Raw genomic sequence first — 22,273 nt, 5'->3', positions numbered from 1 at the left:
ATTGTTTCCACCAGACACACACACCTCAGTACCCCAAAGACACAGTGTTATAGGTAAAATCATGAATATTAATTACATTCTTCAGGATAGGAGTGGTTATACAAATCATTTCTCAGAAGTCATTAATATCATTAGCATGTGCACCATGCATGCTCTGTATATCCTGGTGGTCTTTGGAGACCCCCAAAGCCCCCCCAGGGTGAAGGTCCTCCATGGGATGATTCAGCGGTTTCTGTGCTGGTTTCAAATGCATGCTTAGCTGATAAGCCATCAGGCCAGAGCTGTTACCTACAATTTGAATTTGAATTAAGAGTTCAGCCTTCAGCCCTGGAAGCCACAGACAGGCGCCTGTGCTGGTGGAAGGGGGGCAAAAGCTCAGAGAATCTTTCTCAGCATCATCACCAGCTTCAAAAGGTGTTTCTTTATTTCCCCATTCATTCTTTCTACCCAGCCTGACCACTGGGGGTGCCAGGGGTTATGGAGGTCCCATTGTGTTCCTAAAGCAGCCATAACCCCCTGAAGGATCTTTCCTATAAAATGAGTTCCCCTATCTGAGTCTATTGCTTCCACAATCCTGTATCCTGGAATTATTTGTTCCAAAAATACCTTCATAACTGATTCAAGGGTTGCTGAAGCAGTTGGAAATGCTTCTGCCACCTTGTTAGCTGACATGCTGTTTTCAGAAGATGTTTAAGCCTTCCTACTCAGGGCATTTCAGTGAAATCCACCTGGCATGGTTGGAAAGAACATACAGCTTAAGGCCTCCCTCCCTGGCAAGTTTCTTTCTAACCTGGTTATTGGCTTTGGCACAAATCAAGCAACCTTCAACAACTCATTTTGGCAGAACAGAAAGACCCAAGGCAGGACATCTTGAGAAAGGCTTCTGCCAATCCTTGAGAGCCCCAGTGACTCCCTTCATGGAGTAATTTTAATATTTGTAAAGCCAAAGCATTAGATATCCATTGTTTGCTATCCTTTGTAAACCAGTTATCACTTCTTTCCTCTGTCCCACTCTTTTTAATCATCTCCAGCTCCTCTGGTGGAAAAGAGTTTCTCTGGCAGCAGTTGAGCCACTGAGAACAGAGGGGGGATCTTGGAGACCTCTGGCAAAAGTGCTACTTTCAGAGCCTCTTCCTGCAGCATTCCATGAGCTATTGCCTCCCCTGAGCACCCTGCCACCTAGGGTGGATTATCCTAGGTGGTAATCCTAGGGTGGATTATTGCCACCCCTGATGGTAAATTCACCACCTCCAATAGGTGAGTAATTCATCTCTCATGAGCAAATGTTTTTCCTCTGCAGGTTAACAAAGCTCTTTCCTCCCACAGTTTTCCAAACCGATGGACCACCCCATGTGTGTGTTTGGAAACAGCACAAATGTTCACTTTTTTCCCAATATAATTCCCAGGTTCTCACAAGTGCACACAGCTCTGCTGTCTGAGCTGAGCCTGTAACCTCCCCTTTTCCTCTAATTCCCTTCTCTTAATGGCAGCATATCCTGTGGCCCATTTTCCTTCCACAGCCCTTGAAGACACATCAATAATCACATTTTCTCCCTGGGGCCAGGGGGTGTCTCATAAATCTCTCCTAGCCTGGAGAGGTCTGGAGCTCTGTCACTTGAATGCAGTCATGTGTTTCTTGCCAGCCCCCTGTCCAGGGCCATTCAAACAGGAGGTTGGGTTAAACCCTTCCCCTGTCCTCAATTCTAAATCCTCCTGTTCCATTAAATAAGTTTCCTACAGTAATAACCAAGCCCTGCTCATCCATTTAGAGGCTCTTTCAGTTACCAAAACTTTCACTGATGCCTGACTTTAGCAATAAGAGACTCTCCTGCCATCAGTTTTTGGGCCTCAGTTCCCATTAACGCTGTGGCTGCACAATTCTGCAGACGATGAGGCCACTCTCTGGCCACTGGGTTCAGCATTTTAACATGAGAATTCCCTTGGCATGGCCCTGTTTAACATCGGCATACAATTCAAATTCTTCTTCTGTGTCTGGAAGGTCCATGGCAGGAGCCCCAGCTAATCTGGTTTTTAAAACTTTAAAATTCTGCTTTCCTTCTGGTGTCCATCCATCTGGTTTCCTGGCTGGCAGGATAGGACTGTTATAGGGAGAGATCCCTGGCTCCAAAAGCCCTGCCTTTAGCAGGGACTCACTAATAGGCTGTAAACCCTTCCTTCCCTGCCTTGGAATAGCATATTGCTTTTAGACACCACTTGTCCTGGTTGCTTCAAAGTAATTTGGAGAGGCTCCATATCTAATTTTCCTGATTTCTCTAGAGCTGCCCACACTTCTGGGTTCACTTCAGCGTAAGCCTTCTCAGACATGTGACGCGAAGTTCCAGCAGCATTAGCCTCTGCATCGCCTCTTACACTTTCTGAGAAACTCCTCCAGGGGCTTATTCTGCCACTCCTCCAGCCCCGCTCACTGCCTGTGGGTGCTCATCCTGTGACAGCTGCTAAGCTTTCTGCAAAGTCATTAATTTCTCCAGTGAGTCAAACAAAACCGTTCAATGAAAATCTTTGCGCTTACAATCCACATTTCCCACATATTCATTCCTCCTCCTCCATGAGTTCACCCTCCCCTCCATACCTGGTATCCCAGGGCTGGTCTCCATCCTGCTGCAGTGTCCAAATGCAGCCCCTATGCAGGCAGGGCTGGCAGCTCCCCAGGGCCAGGCAGGCAGCTAGAGTGTTCCAAGGGGGTCTGAGGCCCCTGCCAGCCCTGCCCAGGAGGTGTTTGGGTCAGGAAGTGCCTGGTACTGAACCCCAGCTGCCCCACAGCCCCAGCCAGCCCTGCACCTGCCCACAGGCACTCAGCCTGTGCTCCCTATCCTGCACCTCTGCTCCCCACTCCTGCTGCTCCCCACCGTAGAGAAACCCCCTGAAATCCTGACCTCCTTGTTTTCCCTGTCCTGGAACCTGGGAATACAATGGATCTGTAGCTGGCAATTTTTGAAGATAAGATAGTGCTGTAAAACATCCCAATCCTCACTATGTTTGTGAAGCACGGAATTGACTCCACAACTCAGATAGTTATGAAGTAGGTATGTGTTTATTCCAGCTGGGGTGCATGGAGGGTAGCCCCTCCAAAGGCATGGACACCCTCAACAGCACTTCACTAGGTTTATATTAGGTTACAGATTACATATGCATAAAGTTAGACAAAGCCCCTATACATATTCATTATCTATCCCTGCTTCGTATTATAATGAGTTCAAAGTTCATTTCAATATGCCCGTGCAAGCGCAGTGTCACAGATTAATTGTGGGCGAGGGTCCCGATGATTAATTATGACATGGTCCATCCTCTTCATCACGATGAACTGTTCACCCTGTTCCCTTGCGCATGCTCCCTTGGTCCTTGGTCGACGTCCAAGCCTGAGAACCAACTTGTACTGGTCCTGGGGTCCAAGGGCGAGATGCTCGGTTACACTTGGTGGTTTCTCTCAATTATTTGGCTCTCCTCTCTCCATCCTCCCCGATACCAGGTAGGCACAAATTCATTACGTGAATAATAAATGGATCGCAGCTGGCATATCTTAGTAAATCATTATCCAATCTCTGGCTCTCTAAATCAGTTCAAAAATATTATTATTACTATTATCCAGCTTCTAGTTCTTTTACATTAGTAATTTCTATTTTACCCTAAATAATTTGTCTTCCTCCTCTTTTCCATCTTACTTTCTCTTACCACTTAAATTCCTCCTGCTGCTTCTTCCCTTAACTGTATTCCCCCACACTGCCCTTCAACCAGTCCTTTCCCAGCACATCAACACCATCCTTTCCCTGTTGTTGAGACCCCTTCTCGACTTCCTTTGTTGCCCCCTTCGTGTCCATGTCCTTAATTACCTCTGTGAGAATGTGCGAACAATGTCAACATTCTCCCCTTTTGTGTAGCATCCACTGTTCATGGGTCTGTTAAGTGTTTGTTCGTCTTCTGGAAGTTCAGGAATTTAGCAGGACATTGGCTGAGCAGCAGTATATGTAAATTAGTAACATTTTCTGAAAATTATGTTTTTTCCCGTTACTTCCTTATCTCCAAGTCCCTGGCCCTATGTCCTAGCCGATTCACCCCATCTGTTTGAAAAGACACATTCCTCTTCCTTTCTTGGGTGTCCCCCATTTGCGGGACATTCTCCCGGAGCAGGGTGTCCCCATTGCTGCAGCCCCACCTCTTAGACATCGCTCAGCCAATCAGAGCGTGCGGCATTAATGATTCACCAGTTGCCAGGCTGACCCGCAGCGCCCAGCGCTCCCAACAAGGACCCCACCTGCGCCCCACTCCCCGCCCCCAGCGAGGATAAGTTGGGGAGGGGAGGAGGTGGGGGGCATCGAGGCCGGGCCCTCCCGGCACAGTCAAGGCGAGGGCAGCTGCAGCGAGGGCCGAGTGCAGGCGTTAGCCCAGCACTGCCCCGGCCCGACCTGCCCCAGCTCCATTCTTGCTCCTCCCGTGGGATGCGATGTGTTTGGAGTGAAGAGGGGACCAAGGGTGGGTGCTGGGCCTGGGGGGAGGAGGAAAAGGGGTGGAGGAGCAGGGTTGAAAAACGAAATGGGGGAGGGATGGACGTAGGAGGAGAAGGATGTTGGATTATGCAGGAGAAGGAGGAGGAGTGTGAGGAAAAGTAAGGATACAGGAGAAAGGAGCAGGAAGATGAGGCACCCCAAGGTTCCAGCATTCCCTGTATCTGCAGCCCCCCCACATGCAGCAGGTGACTGGGGAGGAGGATGCACGACTTTCACTGGGATAGGTCTTGGTGTTTGTGAGGTTTATTGGGCTAAATGTTGATGCTTCGGTTATTTGGAGGGCTGAATCTTTATTATTTTGGAGGGGCTTTTGGCTCAGTCTTAATGTTTTGGGAATTTAGAGGCTGTGTCTTTATGTCTGGGGAATTTTGGGCTGAATTGTGGTCTTTCAGAGGCTTTTACAGACACAAAACCCCCGGAGACTTCCTGAGAGAGAGCTGGGCAGGAGTAATGCCTAGCTCAAGGCACTCACCCCTTGTTTTTCCCCCCAAACTAGGATTTGTCATTCCCAAGGCACAGTCAGATGGAAGAGGAGGAAAAGCCCTGGAGATGCCACACGAGGAGGAGCTGCAAACACAGCTCAGGGAGCTGCAAGGAGAAAAGAGCCTCCCTGTGCAGGGAAGGTGTAGTGAGCTCAGAGATGAGGGAAAAGCTTCAGGCTGGGGAGAAGCCTCACAAGTGCTTGGAGTGTGGGAAGGGCTTTGGGCGGAGTTACCACCTGAGGGAACACCAGAACATTCACACTGGGGAACGACCCTATGAGTGTGAGGAATGTGGGAAGAGCTTCAGCCACAGCTCCAGCTTGATCCAGCACCACAGGGTCCACACAAGGGAAAAGCCCTATGAGTGTCCCCAGTGTGGGAAGAGGTTTCCAAGCAGCTCCAATCTCCTCCTCCATGAACGGATTCACACAGAGGAGAGGCCCTTCCGCTGCCCTGATTGCGGGAAGGGTTTCAAGCACAACTCCACCCTTGTCACCCACCGGCGCATCCACACTGGGGAGAGGCCCTACAAGTGTGGGGAGTGCAGGAAGAGGTTTCTGACCAGCTCCAGTCTTCTTGTACATCAGCAGATTCACACAGAAGAGAGGCCCTTCCGCTGCCCTGACTGTGGGAAGGGCTTCAAGCAGAACTCCACCCTCATCACCCACCGGCGCATCCACACCGGGGAGAGGCCCTATGGGTGTCCTGAGTGCGGGAAGAGCTTCTCCAGGAGCTCTCACTTGACCTCACACCAACGGAAACACCAGTAAAGGAAGTCCTGCAAGTATCCTGAGTGCAGGATGAGCTTTGTGCACTGCTCCAACTCCATCCCCCATGGGAGAATCTGTGCTGGATGATCCCCAGTGAGTCCTGTTGGGCAGAGCCCTGGTGATCCCCATTCTGGGTGATCTGTCTTTGGATCCAGTGTATTGGGTTTGCATGGCCAGGTTTTGGTAGTAGGAGGGCTCCAGGGGTAGCTTCTGTGAGCAGCTTCCAGAAGCTTCCCCTGTGTCCAGCTCCTGTTCCAGCCTGACCCTGAAGGCGAGGTTGACCCAAGTTCTGGTTAATGGATTCCATGGGACAGATTAGAGTTAAACAACTGTGACTGATCTGTGTTTATAAATATGTCTCTGTGGGGTTCATTTTAGACCCATTTTGTTGTCAGGTAAAGTAGGTTTGGAGCCCTTTTAGTTACCATCTGTTGTAATATTAAAAGCATTAAAGTAGCACTTAGTACAGTGTATGACGGTAAAGAAAGAAAGTATAAGAGTAGAAAGATACACAGTCACCAGTTCTGGATCAGGCAACAAAACTTTTGGGTTTGATTGTTACTGTATCTATGTCCTTCATCTAAGTCGTGGTCCCAGGCTGGATCTGGGCTGGGGGAAGTCCTCAAAACACCAAGTTCCCTGGGTTAATCCAGGTTCAGGTTTGGATGAATGCCCAGGTGAATGCCCCCTCCGCTGGGGGGAGTTTTACACTATCTGATGTCACACTGTGGATCCTGGGGCACTTTGCGGGGTTCTGATGGTTTATGGCTCCTTCTAAGACATGGCCCTGCCTCTCCCAGCAGTGCAATTGAGCCAGGTATGGAAAGGGATGAAAAGCTCCAGCCCTCTGTGTGAATGTCCCAGGCCTTCCCTAGGGGAGTTTCCAGAGTGGAGCCAGTTGTGTAAGGGAGGCCATTGGCCTGGTCCAAAGTCCTGTTCCACCTGGCAGGATCTGCTTCTGATCAACCTCTTCCCTTCCCTGGCTCCAAGCCCAGCTCATCTCCTCCAGGGTTGGGTGTTCACCCCCTCTGCCCCGGGTGCTTCCTTTGCCCATGGCCGGTAAAGCCCCTGCTGCTCTTGCCAGTGGCCAGTGGTTTGAGCCATTAACCTGGAACATTTCAGTGCCTCACAGCTCTGCACCCCAAAAGCTGAGAGGGATCGATAGTGTCTCAAATCAGCTCAATCCCACTGAAAATGGCTCCATTCAACCTCAAAACAACTTAATTCCATCTCAGACTTTTGGGGCATGCCCTGTGCCCAAATTGCTCCCAGTTGTAGATATTTCTTTCCATGAACCTCACCCAGTTGTTCCTATCAAGGAAATGACACTGGGCTTTTTCCTGAAAATGGAGCACATCTGTGTGGTAAAGGAGTGTTTTGGTTTTGTTCAGCCCAGAACATCAGCAAGGTATCTTTAGCATCTAAGAGTAATTTAAACCCTTCAAAAGCTGTTGTGGTAGGCCTGAAGAAGTGGTTGAAGGGCTGGGAGAAAATGTACCCCTGTATTCATGAGTTAGTTTTGTTTAGCCCAGTTTTGTTAGTGGGTGGGGAGGGGCACAAAGATGGCTTCTGTGTGTCCTGTGCAAAGGTTCTGTAAGCTTTCACAATGTCCAGCAAAGCCAATCTCTGATGGCTCTGAAGATGATGGACATGATGCTCACCAAGCCTGGGCCAAATAGCGATGTTGGTTACGCATCTGTGATAACATATATAAGAAGAAATCAAAATAATGTGAGCACACACTTCTTTTTAGCTAGAGAAGGAGGAGGAGGTGAGAATATGTGAGGGGAAAACAACAAAAAATCCTCTGCCAGCCATGGTGAGGATCATGGGGAAGCAGGTTGTCCCCCTGCAGCCCACGGAGTCCATGGGGGGGTGCAGAGATCCACCCACAGCCCATAGGGAGGTGCCCACGCCGGAGTGGGTGGATGCCTGTAGGAAGCTGTGATCCAGTGGGAGTCCCAGTGGAGAGAAAGGCCTTGCTCCTGAGATGGAACAGCCTGGCCTTGGCTCAGAGGTCTGCATCCTGTGGACAAGGACTCATGAGAGAGCAGATTCAGGCAGGCTGCTGCTTGTGAGATTTGGACCCACACCAAAGAAGTTCACAGAGAACTGTCTCCCATGGGAGGGACCCCATGGCTAAGTAGAGGATTCCTCTCCCTGAGCAGTGGAAGAAATTTTGGTGATGGATTGACCAAAGAAAAACCTCTTGCCCTGCCCCCCTCCCATGCTGTTGGTTAGAAGGAAGGACAGGGGTGCATAGAAATGGTGATTATGGCAGAAGAAATTTTGGTGATGGATTGACTAAGAAAAACACCCATACTCTGACCCCCCTGAGCTGCTGGTTGGAAGGAGGGAGGGGGGGTGAATGAAGAAACTATGCCTTAAGAGCTTATTTTTACTTCTCATTTATCCTGCGACTGTTAGGTTAATAAATCACTTTGCAGCTTTAGGTTTTCAGCCAGTTTTGCCCTTTTCTCAGTGTGTCCTCCCACTGGTTCCCTATCTCAACTCATGAGTCCTGTGTGTGTGTGTTAGTTTTTTTCCTTCCTTCTGCACAGCTGTGGAAAGAGAGAGCAGATGTCATAGGTGCCTGGCATTTGGCCAGAGTCAAACCACAAAAAGTTCCTAAGGACAACAGCAAATTAAGAATGTTGTGAAATCGTCACTAAAAAAAGTGGGTGGAAATTGTCCCTCTCCCTACTCCAATATGTGTTATGTATGCTTTATAGAATGCATTATACCACCGGGGTTTTTTGCTACCAAAAATTCAGGGAAATCAGTTGGGAATTCAAAAATATGATGATTTAATTAGAGAAAAGCAGTCAACAAAAGCATCCCTGGCTGGAGGGAGCACCCCAAAAATGGGGAAAAGATAAACAGCCACCAGAACAAATCCTACAACACCATGGACCAGCCCCTGGGAACCCTAACAAATTCATATCAGGTGCCAGAACCCATTTAAATTTGAATTATATCATTAGACTACAAGCTTTCTTGGAAATAAGAAACAACCAGACAGTTCCAACTCCTGAGCTCCTTGCTGACCAATCCACGTTTCTGTGGTTCCCTGGCAGACCATGGGTTAAACCAATGCTGTTTCTCCTCTTCTGTGCTACAGCAACTCTCATCTTTTTACCATGCACCACACCTTGCTGAGTGCAGCTCATTCAGCAGGCGATCAAGGGGATGCAGGTGGCAGCCAGGCCTGCTGATCCTGACATGGCTACAAAAGGACAGAGAATGAGGGCACTGAGAATAATCCCAAAACCAAAGAAGGCCCAGTGTTATAAATTTAAGGTCAATAAAGTGTCGAGAGCCAGGCCAATTGGACCAATTAGAATTTACTAAGCAAGCCAGCAGTAAGCAATACACAGAGCCGGGAGCACCGGAGGGTCCCTTGCCCTGCCAACGGCGGCAGCTCCCCTTTCTCAACCCCTCGCCTCTCGGAGTGTGCTGTTTCTAGGGTACTCTGCGTCTGCGCAGCTTGTTGCTGGGGTCTTATTCTGCCTCCCAGTGATTGCAAGGTCGAAGACTGGAGCTCTCCCTGTGCAGCCCCCAGGCGACTGCCTCGTGCACATCGCCTGCCGAGCGTTGCTTGTCCAGGCGCTTTGCAACACAGTCACTAGCTTAACCACAAGCACTCTTCCCCTCCTCCCCCAGTTAGTCAGGAGTAAAGGTTTTATTAACAAACACAGAACTATCCAATACAAAATGATTTGATCAACAAATACAGGCTAATTTATTACACCCAGGAAGGAGAGATTAGGTCAATAGTAATTAAAACTTTGTAAAGACAATTACTGAGAAAGTAGGACAAGGAGGGATTGAAAGGAATAAGATGAATGTGTCTTTACAAAGAGATGGTGTGAATCTGCTTGGAGATAGGGCCAGGGACTTTAGACAAGGAAGTAATGGGAGAAACCATAATTTTCAGAAAATGTTATTACTTGAAAAAGACTTCTGCTCAGCCAAGGTCCTGCTCCATTCCTGAACTTCGAAAAGAACAAACACTTAACAGAGCCAGGAATATTGTATGTTTTATAAAAGGAGGGATGTATATTTAGGGAGACATGCAATATTCGGATCGGGAAGTCTGTACCGTCCGAGTACCTGAGACAGGGAGCAAATGGACAGGGAGATGCGGCCGGGAAAATGAGCATAAAAAGGAGGCTGCATTTTACAAACTCCATGACAAATGTCCCATGGCCTCTCCCTTTGTTCATCAATTAAGTCACTTTTACACAACTCCTCTGTCTCCTGCGGGCACACAAATCTCTGGCCACGAGAAGTTTCCCGCACACTGCCGCCGACAGCGCAGCCACCTCTGTGCTACCCACAGCAAGCGGGACGAGCCAGCGCTGCTCCGGCACCGCCTCCTGCCGAGGCAGCAGCGGCAAGGAGACCGCGGGCAGCCGCTCCCTCAGCGGCCTCAGGCCAGCGGCAACACGGCGCCACAGCCAGGGAGAGAGGGAGGGAGGGACACGAGAGAACGAAGCCGCCACAGCCCCTCTGCCGCCCCCTCCATCCCCTCCATCCGCCCGCAGCGAGCTCCGAGCCCCGGCACAAGCCAGCGCGGCTCCCACCTGCGCTGGGACAGCCCCTCCGAGCTTCGCCCGCCTCCCCGGGCTCCGCCCGCTGCCGCGGCTCCCGGGCCGCACACACGCTCCCACCATGGCGCCGCTGCTGCCCCACTAAAGCCCTGCCTGCCTGCCTGCCTGCCTGGGGGCGACACCGGCGCCGGGCTTGTCCCCGCTCGCTGTCACCAAGCAGCAATTGCGCTGGGACAATCCCGAGTGACAGCACAGCCAGCCAAGGGCAGCGAGGCGCGGGCTCTGCACAGCGCACAGCCCAAGCCCCGCGCTCTCAGTGCCCCCCGGGCTGGCCGAGGCCAAAGCCGCACATGAGGAGCAATGAACGGGGGTGACACCGCGCTGGGGGGCCCCGGGAGGAGCACAGCCGCTCCGGGGGAGGGGGCACACGACCGCGGGACCCCCCCTCACCTTCTTGTGCAGGTAGAAGCCGAGCCCCAGCGCATGGAAGACGAAGCCCCTGATCCTTCTCAGCACCTTGCTGTGGGCGGCATCCAGCGGCATCTCTGGGCGCTCTGCAGGGGTCAGCACCTCTCAAAAACCTTCCAGGAAACCACCAGAAGACGCCCTCTGTCTTACTTGTCTCCAATCTGTCCAGAACCCCATTAAACCTCATTCCAGCACATGGCAAACCCACTCTCATTCCCTCCAGGACTCCACAAACAGCATCCGAATTGCTTCTTATTCCCTGAGGCTCCCCCAAACCCTCTCCCAGCCCCTTCACCATGGGTAACAACTAAGGGTGGCTCTTGATGGGCACGTGATTTCCTCATGCTCAACACCAAAAGCAGAACATGAGATAGGCCTAGAAGCATAGACTGTTTTGGGTTGGGGTGTCCTGAAAGAAGTGAGATGCCATCTTGCATTGGGGCTTTCTTTCCTTTTCCCACTTTCCCAATGGCAATTGGAGCTTTCCTTAGCAGGCCCTTGCAGCGAGTTCTCCATGAATACGTGGCTCTGCCACCAGCCAAAACCCTTTGATGGTTTCCTGCCCTGCTTTACATTGGGCATGCCTGCCTGTTCTCCCCCAGCCTTTGTTATCACTCCTTGCTAAATTCCTCCTGGATCCTAAAGCAGACATCTGCTAATTGCTCCAAATGGCACAAATCAAGCCCCGTTTCAGTTTCAAAATTTCACTGATTGCACATTGCAACAGCGGTGCTGCCTAGAGAGAAGTGCACCAGTGGCAATTTGAGTAGAAAAAGGCAATTTATTACAGCTTGCTCTACCCATGCCACTTCTATACATTTCACAAGTTCTGTTCCAAGCTTTCTGCAGATCTTTACATCTCTGCTGACTATATGGAAAGATACCAAGGTCACTTTCAGTTCACAGCATGTAATGTTTGACAGGTTACAAAGTGGTGCCTATAGAGATACATCTCTGTCTAGAAAGTGACAAATATCAGTTGGATTATCGCAATACTCCCAGAGATATAAGGAAAGTACAACTCAACGCCTTTTTACAATGAAGTTCATCCATAGATAAACGTGATAATCTGTGGTGTCAGTATACTGAGTTCTGTATAAAAAGAGCTATATGCAGTGGGAACCAATCCGTAACTATGCAACTACCGAAGTACAGATCAAAATTTACATCCCCCTGTAACTAAAGACATAGAACTGTGTAGCTCTATGACTGTATACATACCGAAACAGAAGTCAAGACATGCAGAGGCATAACAATGAACAGGCACAATCATAACCATATACATCTAAGGGTAGGACAAGATACAGAGGGAACCTGGCTGGCCCATTTCCCCATGCTCCCTGCAGAGCAGCCGTTCTGGAAACGTGGAGCAGATGGAGATCTAGGGAGCAAAGGGAACACTGAGTCACTTCCAGCGTGCCCTCAGCGCTACCCTAGCCTCAGCACACCCACAGCCTCCTTGCCCATCAGCCCGCACAGCGCTGCCATCCCCCTGAGCGTACCCAGTGTCCTGAGCCCGCCAGCCCTCTCAGCCCGTACCTCTTCCCTGCCCCCTCAACCTCCACCGCCATCTCCCTCAGCTCCCCCAGAACCCTCAGCTCCACTGCTTCCTTTCAGCCCCACCGCCTCACTGTTCTCTCAGTGCCATAGCCACCAGCAGCACCTCAGCAGCACCATGCTTTCAGCGGCGCTGTCCCCTGGAGCAGCCCCAGCAACCTCAGCCTTACCGGCTCTTCAGCAGCTCCCCCGGTGCCTTGAGCTCTGACGCCCCCCAGGGGGACAGTGCCTGGTGCCACTGGCACTTCCCACCGCTCCTGTCAGGCACGGGCAGCCAGGACCTGGGGCTGAAAGTGCTGCTCAGCCCGGCCTGACTGCCAGCCTGGATGCACCCCAGCACAGCCAGAAGGCACAGAGGTGGCATAGTGGGCAAGGCAAGAGGGCGCAGGGGGAGCAGGTTGGGGCAAGAGGAGAAAAAGCAGCCTCTCCCTCTCCAAAGAGCAGGAGACCTACCTCATTAGCCACGGACATAGAACTTTTAAAATAGAGGCCTCGAGATGGAACCCTTATCTCAAAAGTGCAACTACAGGCAGCTACACTGAGAAGCAGAGGAGAGAGGAATTCCAGTTGCCCCATCTTCACAGCCTCTCCCTCGGCCGCTTTCTCCTGTGCAGAGCAGTCCTCCTGCAGAGCTACAGCCCATGGCTGTGTCAGAAGCAAAGGACTGCAGAGCCCCTGCAGCGCTGCCATGGAGCTCTTGCCAAGCCCTGCCCAGCAGCAACCCTTACCAACCCTTGCCAGAGCCTTGGGCTGACTTGGGGCAGTGTGAAGAGAAAGGCAGGCAGCAGAGCCTGGCACATCCATACCTGGGCTTCTTAGCCTGCTGGAGTTTCCTGCATTGTTGGTGTCTTCTGTCGTCTCTCTTCCTCCTCTTCCTCCTCTTCCTCCTCTTCCTCCTCTTCCTTTCAAGCTGGTATTCCCTGTCTCCAGCCCAGGCCCCTTCTTGCTGCCATAGTTTTCTTCTCCTTTCCTCTGCATGGGGGTAGCCTGCAAGCTTTGGCATGCATGGTTGGACTAGATGGGCAAAGGCAAGAACCATGAGCAAAGTCCATTCCTTTTGGAGCCACTGAGAGCACCTTTTACCTGCTTGACTTGAGAAGGCTCATCAGGGCTTTGGCCGTAGCCAGGGCCTCCGTGGAGCTCTCACTGTCTTTGCTTGGAGGCAAATCTGGAGGTGTCTAAAGCAGAAATTGTGGAGGTGAGAGGTAGCAAGAGACAAGATGGAGGAGTAAGGGAGCGATTGCCAAATGGTCCCCTGAGCTGTGCAGAGATGCTGCTTTGCATCAGCCCCACCTCTCGCACAGTACAGCTGACCCCAAAGAGATTGGAGGGAGCTGGCATGAGCTGGCGTGTGAGCAGAAGCCCCCTCAAGCCAACAGCTCCCCTGCTGCCACTTTCATTTGCAAGTGTTTGCTCCATTGATGAGGCACATGCCTAAAGCATTGCAGAAGCAACCTGTCCCGTTGGCACTAGCATGTGTCAGTGCAGGAGCAGCAAGGAAACAGGCAAGGAAGGAAGCAGGCAAGGAAGCAAGCAAGCAAGCAAGCAAGCAAGCAAAGGCACCAGAGATGGGCTGTCAGCAGGAGGCACAGCAGCTTCTCGGTCTCCTGAGAAGCCGCGTGCCTCTCTGGAACGCGTTGTGCCTGGCTTTGTGCAGCTGATGTACCTCGGCCTTTTGGGCCTCTGGCAGCATGGCCTCTACGCCATCTTCCTGACAGATTTCTGGCAGGGAGGGAGATTCATGGGGACAGTCTTCTGCCTGGGGCTCCTCATCTTCTCTGCCTGCAGGGCCACTTTGCTCTTTCCAGCACAGCTCTAGAAGGCAAAATAATGTGCAGCCAAGTGATGTCTTGGAGGACAAGATGGAAAGAAAAACCCACAGGGAAGCCCTATGCCACTTGTCTTCTTGATGCAGAGATTTCTGGGAAGCTGGCTCCCAGTGCTGGGACAAGCCTCCCCTCCTGCTTCTACCTGGGCATGTCTCTGTGGGTGCTGGGGACTCCTCTGGGCCAGCTGTCTTCTCTCCAAAGATGTCATCCGAGTTCTCCATCAGGAAGTCCACCAGCATCTTCACCTGCACACAGCAAAGCCTTGCTCTCAGCCCGGGGGCCTGACAGTGTGCCAAACTGCCCAAGTAATCAGTGCTGAGCCTTGCCTCTCTACAGAAGGAAGGTGCTGGCTGGAGGGCTGCTCTTGCAGGCAGATCCCACAGCAGCCATGGCTGGAGACAGGAGGCCACCAGGCACAGGCACCTCTGGGCAGCACAGGTGGCTTTGGCTAGCAAGGCTGCAGCCAGCTGCTGAAGACACCATTACCTTGTTCTTGGCCAGCATGGCCTCGAAGACCAGCTGCTCCTCGTGCTGTGGCTCAGCAGGTTTGGCCCCAGGCAGATGGTCAGGTTGCTGCAGGTCACGCGGCTGGTGGACATGTGCTGGCTGATGTGTCACAGCAGTGTGAGCAGCTGCTCGAGGAGGAGCAGGTTGGCAGTGGGCAACTTCTTGGCCACTCGGAGGGAGCAGGAAGGCAATGTTCCTCAGCAGAGCTGTGTTGCCCACAGGCGCCCCCAGAGCTGGTCCCAGGCAGGGGGCAGCCAGCGGCTGTGTTGCGCAGCTTTGCAGGTGCTCTCAGCCAGCGGTTGGGGCAGGAAGGAAGTGCGACTCCCGCAGGAAGGAAGTGCGACATTGCTGCCCAGCTCCTGATTTACCCCGAGCCCACATAAAAGAATGCTCCCTGTGCATTGCCCCAAAATTGGACTGACAGCCAGCAAGAGTGAGCTGCCCAAAAGCACAACCTTTCAAGGAGAGCGTCCCCTTGCAGGTGAGTGCCAGGCTTATAGCAGTGCCTGCTGCAGAGCTGGAAGCTGCTGCCCATGCTTATGCTTTGAGCTGAGAGATCTTGTCCTCCCTGCTGGCCATCTGCATGGCTGCCATCCATGTAGAGGTAGAGGTCTGTGACAAGGAACTTGCCGGGGATGCTTCTCAGGAAGTCTTGCAATGCCAAAGGCTGCCAATGAGCCTTGGGCAATGGCAGCCCAGGCAGGACCCTTGGAAGCTGCAGGTCAGTAGGGCTCAGCTTGAGGACAATGGCCAGCAGCAGCACTGGCTGGCTTGTCATGCCCATGGGCAGGCCATGGTCAGAGTCTGCTGCGACTCCTGAACTGGCCTGGTGCTCTCCGCTTTGTGGAAGATGCCTTCCATTGTGGGACCTCGCTGTTGCAGGACAGCCAGCAGCTCCTGTAGGAGAGGCAGGAGGCCAGGGACATGTGTGAGGAGCTGTTCTGGTGCAAGAGCAGTGCTCAGGGCCAGAGCTCTGCCCCAGCCTGGGCTCCCTGCCTCCTGCCTCCAGCCAAGGGGCTGACAGCAGAAGGCTGGGGCATGGCTGAAGAGCCCCGTGGCCCGTGGCTGGGGGACACGTGTGGGGACACGCGTGGGGACACTGGCTGTGCAGCAGCCAGATGGAGGGATGGGCAGTCCCCATCCGGTCTGCCTTACCTGGATGGGCCGGAGCACTGTGACGTCCTGCCTGCAGACGGCTGCCAGGAGCTGCCTGAAGAGCACCATGCTGCAGCCGGAGAACTCCTGCCCTGGTGCCCGGGCAGCCCCAGCTGGGTCCTGCCGCAGAGCAAAGAGCCAAGGCAGCCACCTCTTCCTCATCCTGCTGCTGCCGCCGCTGCTCACTCCTGCTGCAAAGGAAAAGAGAACCAAAGCCTGTCAACCGAGACCACCAGACCAGCGCTGTTGCTGCCTGCCCTGCCCTGCCCTGCCCGGGAGCTGGCAGCCGCAAGTGTGGCTGTGGCTTGGAGGCTCCTGAGAGCTGGTGTGGTGCTGGGAAAAACCTCCCCAGCCCTGGCCCTGCCCTTCTCCAAGCTGTGGGCAGCAGCCCACGTCCTCTCTCAGGTGCCTCCTGAGGGAGCAGGTCCAGGTTATCATAGCCTGTACTCATCAAGGTTCAGCATCTCCACCTCTACCAAATAAATATGTGGTTGTCCCTCAGGTTCACTGAACTGAGTCCTTCTACTTCACCCAATTTAATCAGACTCCACATCCGTAAGGTCTCTTCTAAAACCACCTCTTCAAATGCACCTCCCACTTAACACCCTGGAAAGGATTTTTCATGTTTTTTTCTAAACCTGAATTAACTAAATGTATTCACTGGTTCCTTTGCTTCCGCTCACCTTCTTTCCCCTTCTCCCACCTTTTTGCTTCCACCATATAACACGGAAAGTTGTCTCATCTACTCTCCTCTAATCCTTGCCCATGCCTAGAGTTATTAGGCTGTGCTGCTTTTGGCTGGTGTAGAGTTAATTTTCTTTGCAGTGGCTGGTATGGGGCTGTGTTTTGGATTTCTGCTGAACACGGTATTGATAACAGAGGTGTTTTGATTATTGCTGAGCAGGGATTGCACAGAGCCAAGGCCTTCCCTGCTTTCCATATGGCCACGCTGGTGAGGGACTTGGAGGTGCATGGGAGGGTGGGAGGAGATGCAGCCAGGACAGGTGACCCCAACTGACCAAAGGGGTATTCCAGACTATGTGACATCATGCTCAGAGTATAGAGCTGGGGAAGGAGGAAGGGGGGACATTTGGAGTGATGGTGTTTGCCTTCCCAAGTCTCCGTTACCCATGATACGGCCCTGCTCTCCTTGAGAACGCTGAACACCTGCCTGCCCTTGGGAAGCAGGGAATTAATTCCTTGTTTGGCTTTGCTTGTGTGCAGGGCTTTTGCTTTCCCTATTAAACTGTCGTTACCTCAGCCCATGAATTTTGTAGCTTTTACCCTTCCCATTCTCTCCCCAATCCCACTGGTGGGGGAGTGAGCGAGTGGCTGCCTGGAGCTTGGCTGCTGGCTGGGGTTAAACCACAACATGGCCTACTTATATGGGTTTCTCTTCCACCCGCCCTCAGGTTCTCTGCTTTTAGGAATAAAGACTTTGTTCTGCCTGTACAGCAAGTAACACAATGCCTGGCTCATGATTAGATGTCATTACAGCGATGAAAATAATATCTCAAAGCTATTAGGTTTGTTTAGAAGAGAAATCCTTGTTTTCTCTGAAACAAAGTAGATCTGGATTTGATTACTGTCTAAATCTCTTGTAAAAATATTACAGAAAGCCAAGACAAACTAGGGTAGTTCATTTCATGAGTTTCTTGGAAATGTTTAACATAACCTTTTGCAATTAGAAGTTCTCCAGAATGCTACAATGAAATAATTAGTATTAACTTCTCATTTTCATTTAAATTATGACATCATGTAAAAGAACGTTTTTCTGCAATTTGTAAAGACTTTGTTCTTTTATAATTCTTGAGAAAAGAATTTCTCATGTTTAGCTTAGGTCTAAAACTTACCTATCTTTGTATCAATTTGTGAGTAGCACGCCTAGAAAATGACCATGTTAAAAAAGGGGCCACAAATAAATGCCTCAAAATATACCTTTAAAACAATTCTATTTATAAAAGCAAGCAAACGCACCTGACAAGCAGTGGGACTACCAGCTGAGCTCTCATGACCTGGACCATTTAAAGAAGACCAATAAGCTCAAGGCTCCTTTAGTAACTCATCTATGACAAGAACAGAGCTATCACACAGTGAGGCAGCCAAAATGTTTTGTCTTCCACCCTAAATCATCTTAGTGGTCTGCTATGGATCTTATTGTTATACAGTTAGTGAATTCCAGCATACGCTATCTCAAATATTCCTCTCATTATTATAAATTTGTTTCCAAAATATCCAAGAAAAACAGGCAGAGCTGGAGAAGTTCATCTATTAAAAAACTTTTTTCTTCTCTTGAAAATCTTGATTTACCATATTCCAAAACAGATAATTATTGCTTCAAAATAACCAGCAATACTCATCCAAAATTCTAGCTACAGCCCAAGAGCTGAGAATTGATATGTGGCATGAGAACTCACACTTATTATGTTATGTGATTTATATATAACTGAACAATTTCAGAATGCTTAACACTGTAGCACACTAAGCTCTCTCTCATTCGAAGACAATATTTTATGCTCATCAACAATAATATTTTTGTTCCTCAAAATGTAGAAGGTGGTGCACAAGAAGTACTCAAACTAAAAGGTAATATTAAGAAAGGACCATCATGCTGTCCATGTCCATTCATGATTATCATTGGAAGGGATGTCTGACACAGGTTTGTTTCTCAGATGCATACTGAGCTGTTTCCCCCTTTTCTCCAGATTCTTTCTTCTGAGAATATCTGGACCAAAGGGATCATGATTTTATAATGGGATACCAGATCTATTTCAACATAAGCACTTTTTTCCACCCATCTCCACCTCCTTGCCAGGGTATAAAAATGGCTGTAACAAAACTCAAAACCTTCCCCCCAGAACACCCTTCCTTTTTGAATGCAGACATTTGCTAATCTGTTAATTACAGCAAACTTCCTCTCCAAAACCTATGTCTCTCACTAGTTATTTATAAAACTTAGAATAACCCTGGTCCGACACTTATTCAGCATCTCAGAACTGCACACCTAGTTCTTCTTCAGGCAGAGCCTTAGGATGTTCATTTCACACTATGGAAAGAAGCGTTTTATTTCTGAAAAGATCTCCAGGGCTCTTTCTAAGCACCTGGCATTGCACTGCCCCATCAGAAGTCACCAGGTGATGGACATGCAGGTGCTTATCTGCCTCAAGGCAAAGATTACTCACCCTTCTTGCTTGCTCTGTGCCAGGTGTGTTTGTGTCTCTGCACAACCACAAATAACTGCTGTAAAGCTCTGCCCTCCCTGGACCTCAGGCACTCAAAATCACCATAGGAGTGCAATTCATTTTAATGATTGGTTCTGCTCTCTCACACTTGCAACATGTTATTCAGTAAATCAACTTTGCCTCTCCTCCCTTTCAAAAGAACACCACAAACAAGGGCCTTTCCCAGCACAGAATATAGAATTGATTCATTTCCTTTGACCAATATATTACCATGAGGTGCTGGTTTGCTCTTGTTGTACAGTCTATTAATTAACAACTAGTCCTAGGAGTGCAAAACAGTCAAGTATTTGCTAGAAATAGGAAGCTATTCGTCTGTGATGAGGTATGTGGAGAGAAGTTCCACTCTTAATGCACCTGAGAATCAAAGGTGCTATAAGTGACTTCAAATAAAAAGACACAGAAAATATAGAGCCAAAAGCTAGCAGCCTCCCCAGCTTTTAATTTATTTGATATTTTATACCAGAGCATAACTTCTGACACTCTTTTCTTTCATTTTCTTTCTCTCAAAAATAAATTTAGCAACATTTCTTTCCACAGAGTTTTGCATTATTTGAGAAAGTATATGTAAATATATGGGAAATGAAAACAGCAGGCTTACGGGAATACTTTGATAAAATTGTACATGAATAAAAGGTGTGAAATCATATTGTTACAAATGTCTTCATCTTTAAGTGTTAGTATCAAGTAAATTTCCAGCCATACAAAACTGATCTCTGCATCTTTCTTTCCCTGTAAAAGTGACAGTTCCCATTTGGAACATTATATGTACTTCATAATTGAAAGAAAATACTATCAACTCTCAAAATTTTCTTCCAAATTAGTGAGTCAAAAGAATTTAACTCTTCTGACATCAAAAGATTTAGTTCATGTGTGAACAATGGAAACTATTAATATGTACATTTCCAAAATTATTGGAGTCTCTGTACATCATGGAAAAGCATGCTATAATTATAAACTTTCTTTCTTTAGCCAATCATGCCATTACTATATGGCTAAATATAGTACATTAATAATTAAGATTAGATGACTCAGTACCTTAAAACATACATTATACACATTGTTTCATATACAATTTACTATATAATCATGCAAACAGTAAATTACTTCAATTTAAACTCTTAAATTGAGCTCATTGTAGTGTACAATTTAATCACCAGAATTGTCTGCGAGATGAGGAAAATGGAAAACTCTAAGTCATTGAGTCCAATCATTAACCCAGCACTGCCAAATCCCACTAAACCACGTCCTTAAGTGTCACATCTACACATGTTCTAAATCCCTCCGGGGATAGTGACCTCCCTGGGCAGCCCATTCCAGTGCCTGACCACTTTTCTAGTGAGGAAATGTTCCCTAACACCCAATCTTAGCCTTCCCTGACACAACTTGAGGCCATTTCCTCCTGACCTGTTTCTTGTTACCTGGGAGAGGTGACCAGGCTTCACCTTGCTATAACCTGCTTTCATGTAGCTGTAGAGAGCAATGAGCTTCTACCTCTGCTTTCCCTCCCTTTAAAACAGAGTAAATTGGGAAACTTGAACTTCTCTGAATGTCTTTGTTGAGACGGACATAACAACACACATACACATACTCTTCTTGTAATCCAAAACTGTAAGAAGTTGTTGAAGGTTGGGGGGGGGGTGGAATCTTCTCCATCCCTGTTACTAGGGAACCAACAATCAGCTACTCAAGGACCGTTAACTCTTTTTGTAAGAGTCAAAGGATGTGGTTGGTGTGGCTGGGTGTGGTGAGGGGTGGAGGCATTCTGACCCTCTGGAGTTCACTTGCTCGCTGGGCAGCGGGGGCGACAGAGGGAAGCTGCCGCTTTCTTTTGGCTGTGCCTTCTCCTCCTGGCTGGGTGAGCTCTAGCTTGGGAAAGGGCACAGGACTCCAACTCTTTTCCCCACTCGGAGAGCACGTGCCTACCTGGCTGCGCTTTGCAGCAACTTCGAAGGAGTGTGGCTGTTGCTGCCCATGGCCTGCTCGCTGGAACACATCATGGTGTCTGCTATAACTGTGGAGTTTCTTCCACCTTGCTGGCTAGCCCGGCTGAGCCATTCCTGCCGCTCCAGTTTGCTGCTCTGAGCTCTCTGCTGCACTGCTTGCTGCCCAGCCCGGCCGCCATTACCAACCCTGTGAGCCAGACCTGACCCTGCGCCACAGCGCCACCTGCAGCTGCTCGGCAGTCATCGCACCTGCCCTGCCCGGCCGGGAGCTCAACAGCGCCCCTGCTGGTTGTGACTGTGACTACACCAAACGGGAAAGTGCTTGGCAGCCCAGGGACATCTGTCACCGGGTTTCTGGTTTTTGTTTGCTGTTGCTATTCTTGCTCCTTGCTTACTTCGTTATAGATACTAGTAAAGAACCGTCATTACTTTTCCCATGTCTTTGCCTGAAAGCCCTTGATTACAAAGTTATAATAATTCGGATGGGAGGGGGTCCCTTTCTCTATTCTAAGAGAGGTTTCCACTTTCCTTAGCAGACACCTGTCTTTCAAACCAAGACAGAAGTAAAAGCTTTTTATTATTCTATGCTGCTACTCTTATGCCTCTTCACAGTTACTGTGGCTTATTAAGATTGGCTGCTAGTAAACAATGACAAGGCTGTCTAACAAACAACGACCATTCAGGCAATATTACAATTAGCTATACAAGCAAAAGTATCATTGGTTACATATTATATGTAAGTTCCTTCTTGTACACACTTAATGTTCCATAACAAGAACATCTCCTTGTGTACAGAACATCTTCTTTCATTGGCTGATTATCTTCTTGGCTTTCACTGTGGCTGCAAAATCTCACAGGTAAATTCTGTCTGTTTTTAGGTCTGACTCTGTGAGGTCTACAGACAAGCTGTCAACCTCATCATCTGAAAACTACTTGATTCCATTGCCAAAGCTAAACTCAGGAATGGTTCAGCCTTTGGTTGCCTCTAATCAAGAACCACAGAACCTCAATGTAGCATAGCTTTGAGTTGAGACACCCTCTCCCTTTGAATCAGGGCCTACCACATAAAGAAAACCAAATCACATTGTGAACTGGCGCTCAAAAATAAAAAGATAGACAAGTTTTAGTCAATGGTGATTTTCAGAACCTCAAAATACGCATTTATAAAAGATTAGCAAGATTTCAGTAGTAAAAGTAATCAAATGGACATATTTCCACAAAGCAGGGCCAAAGACAAACAGTGA

At 49.4% G+C, this 22,273-nt stretch overlaps 1 protein-coding gene across 1 annotated transcript; it reads left to right on the top strand.

The window, feature by feature from the left end:
* The first annotated feature begins 3,312 nt into the window (after nucleotides 1-3,312).
* Nucleotides 3,313-6,266, top strand: LOC146421281 (uncharacterized). Its single transcript, XM_085047443.1, has 2 exons — nucleotides 3,313-3,487; nucleotides 5,020-6,266. Exons 1-2 carry the CDS (start codon nucleotides 3,419-3,421, stop codon nucleotides 5,773-5,775), a joined length of 825 nt encoding a protein of 274 aa, XP_084903569.1. The 5' UTR covers nucleotides 3,313-3,418; the 3' UTR covers nucleotides 5,776-6,266.
* The last annotated feature ends 16,007 nt before the right edge of the window (nucleotides 6,267-22,273 follow it).

This window comes from Lichenostomus cassidix, unplaced genomic scaffold (assembly GCF_008360975.1).
Source record: "Lichenostomus cassidix isolate B80296 unplaced genomic scaffold, HeHo_3.0 HiC_scaffold_33, whole genome shotgun sequence".
In the NCBI taxonomy this organism is placed as follows: domain Eukaryota; kingdom Metazoa; phylum Chordata; class Aves; order Passeriformes; family Meliphagidae; genus Lichenostomus; species Lichenostomus cassidix.
Note: the sequence above shows the minus strand (reverse complement) of the source record. Positions and strands in the feature narration are given on the sequence as shown.